The sequence below is a fragment of the Suricata suricatta genome, chromosome 1, assembly GCF_006229205.1.
Source record: "Suricata suricatta isolate VVHF042 chromosome 1, meerkat_22Aug2017_6uvM2_HiC, whole genome shotgun sequence".
Taxonomy (NCBI): Eukaryota; Metazoa; Chordata; class Mammalia; order Carnivora; family Herpestidae; genus Suricata; species Suricata suricatta.
This window is the reverse complement of record NC_043700.1, coordinates 66484526-66498710: the sequence shown is the minus strand read 5'-3', so window position 1 is coordinate 66498710 and position 14185 is coordinate 66484526. Positions and strand designations below refer to the sequence as shown.

The 14185-nt window shown below is 35.4% G+C and overlaps 1 protein-coding gene across 1 annotated transcript in view; it reads left to right on the top strand.

Moving 5' to 3' along the window:
• Positions 1 to 29: 29 nt before the first annotated feature.
• The window catches only part of GLRB (glycine receptor beta), an 86976-nt gene continuing 72820 nt past the window's right edge, over positions 30 to 14185 (top strand). Inside the window, exons 1-2 of the mRNA XM_029950950.1 lie at positions 30 to 117; positions 1704 to 1853. Coding sequence (XP_029806810.1) covers positions 1732 to 1853 — 122 coding nt within the window. The 5' untranslated portion in view covers positions 30 to 117; positions 1704 to 1731. The remainder of the gene's footprint in view (positions 118 to 1703; positions 1854 to 14185) is intronic.

Genomic DNA, 14185 nt, shown 5'->3' with positions numbered 1-14185 from the left:
GGCCGGCGGGGACGCAGCTGCCCCCGCTTTGCGCCCGCCGCACCCCCAGAAGCCGCCGCCGTCTGGGCCCCGAGCCGCCGCGTCCTCGCCTGGCGGCCGCGGGCGGGGACGCCTCGGGTAAGTGTCAGGGGCCCCAGTGGCCGGGGGTAGGGGTGGGGGTCGGAGAGGGCCGGGAGTGGGCGGCGGCGGCGGTCTGGGGACCAGAATGAATGCTCTGCGGAGAGACCGGGTCCAGCCTGGGGAGGCGCGGGGAGCACTGCGGCGTGCACCGGGAGGAGGTGAGCGCTGCCCTGCGCGGGGAGAGGGGCGCCGGCGCCGAGTACCTAATGCGGTGGCGCTCGCGGCTACACTCCGTGAGCAGGGATGCGGAGCACTGGGGGGCTCTGGGGGGACGCAGGATTTGAGGGGAGGGCTTCTTGTGTTGTTTTGTTTGTGAAGCTCCTCAGGTCATTGCAGCTGTCCCCTTGGAAAGGTTGGAGGTGAAGACCGAGAGCATAGGGTTGGATTTCTCTCGACCCTTCAGACCGTTAGGACGGCCCTCCTGCTTTCCTGGGGAAGAAGGTGAAGGTGGGAGAAGTACCTGCTGCAGTGGGCAAAGGTGTCTAGAAGCGGAGGCCACCGTAGCATGGGGGAGGGGAGCGTCCAATGCTGGAAGTTGACCGAGGAGAGCCTTCTGTTGTTGCTCTTGGCCTGATAAGCCCCCTCCGTTGTCCTCAGCAGAGAGGACCAGGGAGGAAGCCTTTCTGGCTCCCCTTAGGGACTGTGCAGGATAAATGGGAGAAAATAAGAATTCCTGGGAGAAAGGGAGATGCAAGTGATGACATTGGAAAAGCAGAATTATAAAGGTGAGATAGGAATTAAGGTAACGTTGGGGAATATGATCGATCTCTTAGTCTGCAGAAAACAATGATGGACAAACAATTTATGGCTTGGAAACGAAGGACTGCAAAAGAGGCTTTAATATTCCAGTGTTACCAGACGCTTAAAGTTTTTTTCTTTCTTTTTCTCTCTTTTTTTAATGCATTGGACCGGCAAGAATATAATTCTCATTTGAGCATAGAAAATGTTACTCAAATAGGACTCAGAAGATTATTTGGAAGGACCTGACCATACTTGCTATTTTTTTCGGATAATGTTACTTAGAATTTATGGAGTCGAAAATCATCTTGATAATAAATGTTTGTAGCATGAAAGTGCGAAAGACAACAAACTAACTTAAATCAATATGATCCTATTTTGAATAAAATGTAGCTTGCAAATTTAATGCATATTAATAAAAACACAGTGAATATAAAGTGTGAAACTTTTGGGACTCATTTTTTTATCTATATCAGTTCTTTAATATTTAAAATTATCTTTTCCTTTAGAATGGTTTTATTATTTTTGAAAAAAACATACATGCAAAATTCAAACAATACAGGAATTTAAAAAAGAAATAAAGAATCCGATGTACAATAAGAAGATAACCTTTTAACACTGAGTTAAACATTCTTTCAGGTAGCTTTCTAAACATTGGGATTGTATTTCTGTGCATCATTATTTCTACTACAAAACATTACAAATACATACTGAGGCTTGCCACACAGGTTTGAGCAATGAAAATATCATGTATAAATGCACTTGTCCATTGGGTAGTCATGGTCTACTCTTTAGAGTCATATTGTTATCATCTAATGTAAACATTTTCTTCTTTTCTCTTATAGATTAATCTCCGGAAATTTAACTTTCAAGATGAAGTTTTTATTGGCGATTGCCTTTTTTATTTTAATTTCCTTGTGGGTTGAAGAAGCTTATTCTAAAGAGAAGTCTTCAAAGAAAGGGAAGGGGAAAAAGAAGCAGTATCTATGCCCATCGTACGTTCTTCATGTCTTATATTCTTATATGGAGAAATGTTATTGAATTCTTTATCAAAGTAAGGTGGTTTATTAAAACACATCAGCAAAACTTTTCATATCAGAATATGGTTTCACAACAGAATTTTAGTGTGTGATATCTATTTCCTAGTATTTAAGGTAATGTTTTATAAAGTTTTGTTCATGTTCTGGGATTACATGATTTCTATACATCTTTTATAAAATTAGAAAAAGCATTCCTATTTCTTTCATACCCTAAATATGCAGCTATACTTAGATATTGAAATTCCATGTCTTGAGCAAATACCAGTTTAAAAAGATGGTTTTTAAAAAAGTATTTCTTTTTAAAAAATTTTTTTAATTAAAAGATTTTGTTGTTGTTGTTAACATTTATTTATTATTGAGAAGGAGAGAGAGAGAGACAGAGCATGAGCATGGGAGGGAGACACAGTACCTGAGCAGGCTCCAGGCACTGAGCTGTCAGCACAGAGCCCTATGTGGGGCTCCAACCCATGAGTGGTGAGATCATGATCTGAGCCAAAGTTGGACGCACAACCTACTGAGCCACCCAGGCGCCTCTAAAAAAAAGTATTCCTAAAAGTGAATATTAGTTTAAAAATTAGGTAGCTAAAGTAAGATTTTAAGGTGTATTAGTTTATATTGGTGCATGGAAGAAAATTCACATGGTAGATCGGTTTTCTATTTCAGTATTTTTCTACAGAGGACTTAGATTAGGATATTAGGTTATTTTTCAAAAGCCATGAAAACAAATTCTAAATCCAAATCACTCACTCCTCCTTTTGTGGTTTGGACTTTTTTTTTTTTAATAGGAAGGGTTATTACTGGTGAAAGCAAGAGATAGTAAGTAATGGTTAGAGCAGATGGATGGTGTGTAAGTAAGTAACTTTATAACCAATATAATATGTTTTTAGGTAACAATACTTGTGGTGATCTGAAATAAAAGTTAATTTGCTGTTACAGGTCATTTTTGGATTAAGATTTTTTTAAATGTCATATCGATCATGGGTAATTTCAGGATCAACATCATTTAATGGTAGACTATTATATTATGCAGATATTTTGTAAGAGATATTAAGGTACATTTTAGGAAGTTTATTTAATAAAGGGTATTAAAATTGGTTTTATGGAATAGGTATTTATATGAAGATGTGAGACTAAAAGTCTGTTAGTCTCAGTCCAGTATCAAGATCCACATCAAAGTCTAAAATTAAATAAGCTTCCCTGTCTAGAAGTATCTGCTCATTTTCAGGTTTAATGGTCCTGCTTATTTCAGTGCTGAACAGTCTGATGTCAGGGCCAGATTTCTGGGTATATCAGATGGCCCTGAATACTATTCATGTGTCCCTCCTTGGTCATCTGACTAATTGGGTATGAAGTATCGGATGGAGCAGGTTCGGGAATAATTACCATCTGCAACTATCACTACTCTTCAGTGTCAAGAGCTTTTGTGTCTCAACCAGGAGATAAGCATTTTAGGGAACTGGACATTGTCAGGCCTCACTCCTCCCAAGTGAAAGGACACATTCTCATGTTTTAGATGTTCTTTATATTAACCGTTTATTTGGTGAATGTTGGCAAAGTGGTACAAACTGTTGCATATGTCTTACAGTCATGGTCATCATGTGTGTGGAGTCAAGCCAACCTCAATCAGTCAGGTTTCTCTATATGTGGAAGTTCCAGGGCTCTTTTCCACTTCCTTCTGCCTCCCCCATCAATTGTCATGAGTTACAGAGTTCCGAAGATGCCAACACCAAGCCTTATAACTACCGTGTATCTTACATGAGTCCTTTAGGAGACATTCTGTCCCTTGTCAGAATTGCGCTGTTAAATTGTCTTACATGTAAACTGACTATATATTTTTAAGTGTCTATAGTTACTTAAGGCAGATTTTTAAAATTATATCTAGTAGATTAAGAGTGAAACAATAAAGGTTCTGTTCTGATGAATATGAATATCTTCAAATAGAAGACCCAACATCTTGGTAAGCCCTTATCACGGTATTTTAGATATGTTGGCAATTAGTTGAAATTTTATCTTTGAAACTTTCTAACACAATTTAAAACTTTTTAGTATTTTTTTATGAGACTAGCTAAAGCATTATTAACAGTTGCCGTGGTGATGCTGCCAAAATTTGACTGACTAAAAAGTAGGTGTGCCTTGGAGAATAAGATTTACATATATTTTTGTTTGAGCATTTTATTAAGAATTTTGATTTATTTTCACTGAATTCAGTGAACTTCAGGAGACTAGAGTTTTCTCTGGCTATGTTTGGATCCATTATATTAAATTTCTTTGAATATACAGATTAAGAATCTCAGTTTTAATAATGTGCTCTAAAGGAATATGCAAATCATTTGTGTCTAAAGGATGATCCAGTTAGTCCATCCTGTAGAAGTTGAAAAAGTATAAAACATTTTTACCAAGAGGAATATTAGAGATTATGAAAGTTAGGTTCAGATCATAGCATAATACTCTTCAATATGGTAAAATCTTGCTCAGTGAATTTTTTATTTAATTTTTTTTAGTAGAGTTGAGGCAATGGAGTTGTATAGACATAGGCAGTTAATATATGAGTATAGCAAACACAAGCAAAAATTTTCTGTTTTACTGTTTTACCCTTCACCCCCCAACCAAGACTGTATATAAGAAGAAAAAGGCTTCAAAGTGTAGAAGAAATAAAAGACTTGGGGCCCTTAACATTCTAGGGTTAATTTTGATGTTGAGCTTGAATTGTATCATAAGCTTTTCCTGGCTCTTTTACTGTTTTTTTTTTCTTTTTTAAATTCACATTGTTTTGAGATGCTGTAACATAAATTTATGCTGTTGTTTTTTGATTGTAAGTGAAACAGCCATACCACATTGACAAGCTATCTGATAAATCTACTTTCAAAAACTTTAGAAATTTAATATATATTAAAATATAAGAAATAAACTGTAAATGAGAAAATAATTTTGATTTAGTCCTTGGACATAGTGAACTTTTTATTTTCCAGTTTGAATTTGACGTTAACCTTTATTCCTTGGTCTTTCTTCTGATTGTCTATACAGTCGGCCTGAGAGATTCTGTCCAAATCTGTGGCTGTAATTACCATCTATTCACTGTATTCCTAAGTCTCTGTGTTCATCCCAGACTTCTTTGAAGAATGCCGTACCCATAACTCCAGTATTTCTATGTTGCTATCCTTATTTTGACCTCCTACTCAACTTAACATGATAAAGCCTGAGTTCATAAAACCTCCCCACCGCTCGAAATGCCCTGTGTGCTTTTCCAGCAAATGATACCACTACCTCTTTAGCTAATGGAAGTATTGGGGATCACCTTGGACATTCTCTTTCTACCTTAGCCTCTCAAATTGAGTAGTCTTCAAGACTTCTCAATTTAGAGTCTTTATCAGCTCTGGAATATGTCCATCATTTTCACTTCTCTGTGGACACTGCTTTAATTACTGTTCTCCACCTATTTTGGTGAGCTTTTTATTAGTCTTTCTGCATCCTGTCTTCCTTCATCAATTCATATTGCACTGGAATGAGTTTTCTGAGTCTTCGGTCTAGTCAAGTAATTCCAGGGCTAGGAGCCCCTTAAGGGCCTCCATAGTTTTCTACATAAGGTTCTCATTTCTTGGTTTCACACTTAAAGCTCTTGCTAAACTCTAGCAATATCTTCCTTTACTTCTTTTTTTTAAAAGCTCTTGCTAAACTCTAGCAATATCTTCCTTTACTTCTTTTTTTTAATAGCCCCTTAAGGGCCTCCATAGTTTTCTACATAAGGTTCTCATTTCTTGGTTTCACACTTAAAGCTCTTGCTAAACTCTAGCAATATCTTCCTTTACTTCTTTTTTTTAATCGCCACCATTTAAAAAGTTTTTTTTTAGAGAGAGAGCACATACACATGGAGGAGGGGAAGAAGAGAGAGAGAAAGAAAGAGATAGAGAGGGAGAGGGAGAGAGAAAGGGAGAGAATCCCATGTAGGCTCTACACACTGCTCAGAGCCCCACACAGGGCTCAATCATGACTTGAGCCGAAATAAAATGTTGGATGCTCAACCAACTGAGCCAGCCAGGCACCTCCAGCATTATCTTTCTATCTCAGTCCCCCTCCCAGCTCAACACATATGAGTCCGGTCTCATTCACACTTGCTCTTTCACACTTCTGGAAGTGTTCTTTCCTTTAACAGAAATGCCAGTGCTTTTTCTTTAGTTAACGCCTGCCTCAGTGGTCTTGTCTAAATCCATGGCTATAAATATCACTGTTGACTCCTCTTAGAAAACAAAATTCAACCAAGTAAATTTGAACATCTAATTGGCTTTGTTAGCGATTCACAAATCAGAAAGCATTCCATCGAGCAAGTAGAGTAATAATGCTCTGAGGAGTTGTACAAAATGGAAGGTTTTTACAGGAAGGAGAGTGTGGCAAGAAGTTATTAGCAGAAGAAAGGATTATTTCAGGCAAGACTACATTCCCTTAGAGGGAAGGGCAGAAGATCTTACTAGATGTATTATCTCATCTTTTGGGGAATGGAAAGGGCACATATGACAGATTCCCCATTGATGCTGAGCAGAACATTCCTGACTAATGAGTTAAAACTATATTTTTAGGGGACATTGAAATATAGTTGGGTTAGGCATTAGGTCCATAGTTGGTGACTTCACTTAAGTGACACCATTTATGGCCTGTGGTTTTCTTTTTAACACACCTAAGTCTGTATGTCTGGCCCAGACTTCTCTCTGAAGAGCATCACACCCATATAACCCAATTTTAAGCCAACTATTCCATAACGATCTCAAACCGTGCTATCTCTTTTGGGAAATCTTTACTAATCTAGAAATCTGATTTAGATAATGACATTCTGTGCCTGCATAGTACCTAATTGCCTATCATGTTTATAATGTTGTTTGGTAATCATCAATTGTATTTGTCTGCTTTCCCCCTTCTAGATTGTAAGCTCCTAGAGAGCAGTGTCTTATTGATTGAATCACCAGAGATCAATTTAGTGCCTGACACAGAATATATACATACAATAAATATTTGTTTAAAGAATGAATAAAAATCTAAAGATATTTGGCTCTTACAAGTTGTTATATCTGGGTTTTGTTAAGATACTTGAAAAAAACTTATCTAGTCCCAATGGACCATATTTAGAAATATAGTCCCAATATAGGGAACACTAGATGAGTTAACAACTGGGTAATTAGTGGAACATCTCCAACATGGGTGATGTTTCCTTGTGAAATTTTGGCCTTATCAGGTTTAACATTTTTTCAATGACTAAATAAGACGACAGAGGAAACATCCAAACTGAAGATCATGTAATTTGGAAACATATAGTGACTACACGAGACAGAATTAGGATCCACTATGATCTTGAACCCTTAAAGTGATGGGCTGAATCTAAAAACGATCAAAGGATAAATTGCACTTTTGTCCAGAAGTCATTTGTGCAAGGATAGGATGGGTAAAATATGGTAGAGAACACTTGGAAAAATATAGATACTTCATTAATGATTTATATATGCATGAAATATGCATTACATATGTATAATATACAAATGAGTATATATTGTTACTTAAATTGGTATTTCTATTTTACCAATTTTATGTTAAGTATATTAGAATGATATTATTTGAAGCACGATTAACAGAGATTTCTGCATTGTGCTAGTCAGTATCACAGTGACAATTGAGATAATTAAATTCATGTCATATTAGGAAGAGCTGAAGAGACTGAGTTATTTGAAAGTTGTTTTCAAATCATTGAACAACTCTGATGTAGATGAGAAAGTAGATTTTGCTGCTTGGCACCAAGAGTTAAAATGAGCGGTAACTGGAGGCACTTGGCATGAAGGGTAGTTATTTGGCAGACATATTTTATAGAAAGTTTGAACATTGGATAGGTGGTTAGACCAGATGATGATAATTAAGGTCAATTTAATTTGTCAAATTTTTAAGATCTTTTGATTTTAATGTATTATATTTGATCACAGCCTTACTATTATCCAATAGAATGAGATAAAACAATTTGAAATTTTTGTTTCAGTACAGATTTTAACATATCTGCTTTTATTTTTGGTGCATTGCCTTGGAAAGCCCTGCCATATAAAATAAATATATCTTGTGTTAATAATAAGTATTTTAAAACCTTTGGTGGTTAGAATTTCTTTTTGGAATTTCATGAATGATCATGTTTTTAAAGTATGTCTTTCAAAAGAGAAAATATTTCTCTTTTCTGATGAAAATCAATAGGAAGAAACATGTCAAGCTGCTGTTCTTCTCAAATAATGATTGAGGGCTGGCAGATATAAGTGATCTAGTCATACTTGCCATAATTTATAACATGGTATAGGTTTATAGATTTATATTTATATGTGTATTGTATATGAAACCAGAACATATAGTATACTTTCAGAATTTTTGATTGAATAAACCAAAACAAAATAGGACTGTCTCAACAAAAAACATTACTTGTCATTTCTGTTTGTGCTATCAGCAGAAGTAATAGCACTTTTAACTACTGAATCTGGCCAGGCTGCAACCTCTTGGCACATGCTGCCATTTTTGTCATCACTGAGCCTAGGGAACCTTCTGCCATTTGTCGAGGACTGTTTGAATTTCAGGTATGTGATAGCTTACAGAAGCTATGTTTTTAAGTTAAATTTAAAATTTCCTTTCTCCCACTTTTGGCCCATACTTGTATCTGAAGTATGAGGAAGATTAATAATATACCCTTGATTGATACTAGATAATGGCTGCTATTATATTATATTCATGTGTAGTCATGTTAGCGTAAATGAGTCCTATCTTCTTTCCTCCAAATTGTTGGTACTCTACTTTTAAAATCATGGCAAAGAAATTTGGTTCTGTGCGTATAATGGGAAACAGTGTGGCTTCTTTATATTACTTAATTTGTTCACAAACTAAAAAAAAATTATATGTGTAAAACCGTTCAGTATGTTATGAGAAATTTTTTTGTCTTCCTTAGAGAGGGATTTTACCATTTAATGATAGCACTTATATGTGTCAGTAGTAGAAGGGTAGATATACTGAATAATCAAAGCTATTACATGTTGTCTAAGTATAATATTAGCTATTTTCTTCCTATTCTCATTTTCTTACCTACTATTGATTATAATAGAGTGGATTGATTTTAGTTTAGTTCCAGTTTCTTCCTAATGGAAACATTCATGATAAATGCATTGACCAAAAGACGAAAAGCTGATTGCAAAAGGGTAGGGGTAATTTCTGTAATGAATACAATTGAAAATTGTCTGTATTATTATTATGATAACCCATTTAGGTTGAATATGTCACTAATGTTTCGTTAAGCATTTTTTACTACTTGTTGAACAATCCCAGCTTAATGGCATGCTGTTCTTTTGCCATCAACTGAATTCATGATCTTCCCTTTCCAAATAATTTCCTAGGTTTTGAAACTGGCATCCTCATTACTCTAGCTACTCAGGCATGAAACTTAAATGAAACCTGTCTTTCTTTCTCTTAGAATGATTTCCTCTATCTGTCATGTTCATTGCATCTCCGCTTAGCATCATTTTCAACTTTCTTCATCAATATTTTTCTAATTATTTGCCCTATTTCTTGTCTGCTTATTATTGTTCATCTTATATATTGTTTCCATTTTCATGTTGTTAATATTATGTTCAGGACCCACAATGTCTTCTTATTGCCTGAATGATCCCAGTGGAAACTGTTTACTTTGATTTTCAAGGGTCTTTCTAATTTGCATCCCAAATTTATGTGAAACTACCCTCTAGTTTTAGAAAGGTTGATCTGCCCTTGCTCCTAAACTACTCTTGCCATTGTTTATGCTTAGACATGTTTATGTTTAGAATGACAACACTTCGGTTAATCTCAGTAGTAGGTCTCAGTAGTCCTTCAGGATTCATCTCAAATATTACCTTGCCTTATGAAATTTTTTAAAATAATTAGAAGTTTCAGTTGAGAATAGGGTTAATATAAATTAATAGATGTGATGGCTGTTGAATATTATGGTCTTGGACATTGATAGAAATTCTATTTATAGAAAGAAAAATGTTAATATCATGGTGCATGGTGGGGTATAAATTCTGGTTGCCATCATATGTGATGGTTAGAGTTTCACGGGAGTTTGTTCAAGGAATCATAATCACGATTTGCAGGAACATGAGTCTGTTGTTTGATTGATTGTACTGTGAGTTGTTTTCCTTGAAGAATAGAAGAATAGTTACCTGCTACTTAAGAGGTTAATACATAAGATGAACTAGACTTCTTTTGCATGAAGTAAAGTTATAGAACTGAGACTAAAGAGAAACATAGAGGAAAGACAAGTTCACTTTTAAAGGATATGATAGAACGGTCCAAAGAGAAAATGGATTTCTTTGGGTGGTTCTTTGTTGCTAGATTGATTAAACGTGACTTGTGTAGGGATACTACCCAAATCAAGCCTCATTGGGAAGTTACAGAATTTAAAAGTTCTTCTCATCCCCAAGATGTCATGAGTCTATGACTAGAACTAATGTTAACTCTCTCTTCTTGTATTCTTTTTGTCCATACTGTTTTGATGTTTGATTATATTTAATAAGAATACTCTTTATATGATGCCTTTTATATTCTAGTTGAACCACATATGGTATTAACTCTAATACATACATATAAATATACACATTTTATCTAATATGTATGTATGTATATTTAAAATGTATATGTATATGTGTATATATATACATCTCAGGTATTTACAATTTATGGTTAACACAGTCTGTGGTTAACTCTAACCATATATAACAAATGTATACAGACACACTTTTATTTGGTGTGCATAATGAGGCTCTTATGCAAAGAATCTTGAAGTAGGCAGAATGTGAAAGTTTTATTTATATACATACACACACACACACAAATATTTAGTGTATATGTGAAAGTATGTGTGTATATACACACGCACAGTATATACACACATATACAATTATATATTCTGCCTACTTCAAAATTCTTTATATAAGAGCCTCAGTTATGCCTGCTAAATAAAATGGAATAAAATGGATGACTGACTATACAGAAAAAACGTAAATCAATCTTTTGATGGGTCAGTGGCTTACTGAGACTGGGATTAAAGGTAATACCTTTAAAGTTCCCTTTGTATGTCTGCTAAATCATGATGGTCAAGGCATTGTAACATAAGAGAAAGAACACTGCTGTATCTTAGAATCTTTGTCAATTAGCTTTATGATTTTCTGTAAGTCACTAATTTGGGGAGCCTCTGTTTACTCATTTGTGTGGGGAAAAGTTTGATCTCAGTAGTCTCTCCATTTCACTCATCTATTCATTCATTTATGATAACTTTATCTTTTATGACTTAATCAAGTTGTATTTATCATTCTTTCGGTACCTTTATATTCACGGTTAACTACTTTTGCTTTTTGTCCCTGTTTTGCTTTCAGATTTAAAACCAGTCAAACCAAACCAACAGAAAAAATACAAACAATTCTGTTTCTTGACTAAGTTAATTACAAAGGGATCTCAATTTCAGAGTTGATTTATTAAAATGTAGGTATTTAATTGTATTCCAAAGTAGATTAATGTATGTGGAAGGTGAATAGTTTGCATTTTTAGCTTACCAATTTTTTAAAATTAAGAAGTTTGACGTACAAAACGTTCCTTTTTTTCCAGAGTATATTTGCAGAGATCTTCTCTTTTCTCTTTGTGTTACTACCTGAAAGAGACATAACCCTGCTGTGTTCCAGAAAGCAGAGAACCTGTTATAAATGAGTTCTTTTACCATAGACATTTTATGGAAATTTACACTTAGAATTCAGGAAGCAAATTATTCAAATTTATGTACATACAAATAACTCCTCTGAGACATGATGTAAATATGAAATAATATTTCTAGAGCTCTGATTGGAATAACAGCAAAACACTGATTAAATCACTAATAGAATATGTTGGGTAACTTGAAACATCTGACCTTTATTAGTCCTCTTGTAGAACAGTAGTATGGATTCATGACTATTCAGGGAAGTTTACTACTGTGATTCCTGGGAATAACCTCATAGAAATGGCCAACCTATTAATGAGTAGATGTGTAGTGAGTGCTTTTTTGCATCAATATTTAGCACTATGGGCATGACTGACAAAATGATCCAAATTCTTACCACAGAACTTTTCAACATCACCCAGAATTTTGTATTCTTTTGACTATAATATTTTTGGCTTAATTCTACAGATACAGATTTGATTTATTCAGAATCTGTACTGATTTATTTTGTGTGGTGATCTAGTCTTGGCTGAGTCTTGACTATTTTCCAATAACCCTTTTACTTGGCCCTTTCTTAGTGGTTCTATTTTTTCTCTCTCTAATGATTGTTTTATCCTTTATCCTACCACTTTGATTCTTGGCATACAGTCTTAGCTTATTTCACAGAAAAACGGATAGAAGTCATTGGGTGGAAACTCTCCCAGTGTCTGTCTTCACTCTAAAGCTACCTATACTATCCTTTCTTTTCTCCTTTCCATCTGATGTAAAAGGAAAAAGGACTTCCTTTTGTTCTATCTATTCTACTCTCTCCTGAGACCTATTTCTATTACCTTACCTCTGCTCTCCCTAGTTTTCAATTTGCTTTTCCTTTTTGGCTCTTTTTTTCTAAGGGATTACCAGTATACTAAAGGGGGTCTTAACTGAAAAAAATATATATAATTTTTTAAGCTTATTTATTTTGAGAGAGAGAGAGAATGCAAGCTAGGGAGGGGCAGAGAGAGAGGTAGAGAGAGAATCTCGAGCAGGCTCCATGCTGTCAATGCAGAGCCTGACTTGGGACTTGATCCCGCAAACCATGAGATCATGATGTGGGCCAAAACCAAGAGTCAGATGCTTAACTGATTGAGCTGTCCAGTGCTTCAAATATATTGTTTTTATATTCCTAATTCATTAACTTTGCTTTTTCCCTGTTTTAACAGCCAGGTATCTTAAACTAATAGACTACAAAGGTATATACTTTCTGTGGACTATTCACTATTTCTTTCCTTTCCTTTTTCCTTTCCTTTTCCTCTTTTCCTTTTCCTTTTCCTTTTCCTTTTCCTTTCCTTTCCTTTCTTTAAATTATGAAAGCCATACATTATTGTGGTAAGAAATGAGACAATATATTCCACTTAATATACTTAATATTCACTCTTCTGTTAATATTAACTTCTGTTAGCATTGTACTTTTTGGTAAAGACAGATATGTTATTCCTTTTAAGCAAGTCTACTGACTTTCTTTTGAGTCCTTCTATGCCTTGAATAAGGACTAATGATTGTCTTCTACATCCCAACCCAGTCTCCTACCCTAACCACCCACCTTTTGGCTACTATCACTTGACCTACTCTTGGAACTTTTTTCCTGACTTAACTGAGTAGCCACCTTCCCTAGGGATCCTTTTTAGTGTATCCTGAAGTACTGGGTTCTACCAGATATTCGTTCTTCGTCCTTTTAGCTTCTTACTCACAAGTTTTTCTTCTTGAGCAATTACTACTTATATCTGGTCTTCCACACATCTTTATCTCTAGGTGTAACTACTCCTGTGAGTTCCCTATAATTGTTTTCAACTTCCTTCTGGACCTTAGAGTTCATGTATCAAGCCAAGTCTACTGTCTGCATTTCTCAGCTTTGTACTCAGTCAGACTTTCATCAAAAATGGCAGAAGCATCTTTCTTCCCTGAGCTCTCCCTTATGATCTCATCAGTTACTTATCCTGTTGATTTCTGTTTAGAAAGGACTCTTATATATGGCTACATCTCCCCATCTCTGCTATTATGGTCTTTGTCAGGCTCTCATCATTTCATCCTGAATCTTTTATTGCAGTTGCTTACCTAGATACCTGAACTCTAGCTTGCCTTCTCCAGTTTAGTTCCTTCTGCATAGCAGTGGCTCAACTGTTGGTTATAGCACCCCTTTTCAATCTGAAATATTCTTAAGGCCGCAAAGAGCTTTAGTTTCTATAAGTTATATCCACTAATATTGCCTTATTATAAGTTGAGAAAAAATTTTAAAATATTTATAAAATCACTTAAAATAACTATATTCAATACATGGTAATATAAGCAACTCAATTTTTATGAAAAGTAACTATATTTTCAAAAACAAAAATAGTGGGGAGAATGGCCGCTATTTTACATTGTTGCATATCTCTTTCATGGCTGGCTTAATGGAAGAGAGTCAGATTCTTATATTGGCTTTGTGGTATATTGTTTTGATTGGAGTAGATAAAGAAAGTATGACTTCATGTAGACATGTAATTAGAAAAGGGAAGAGTATTTTAATAGCTTTTCATAGCTGTGAATA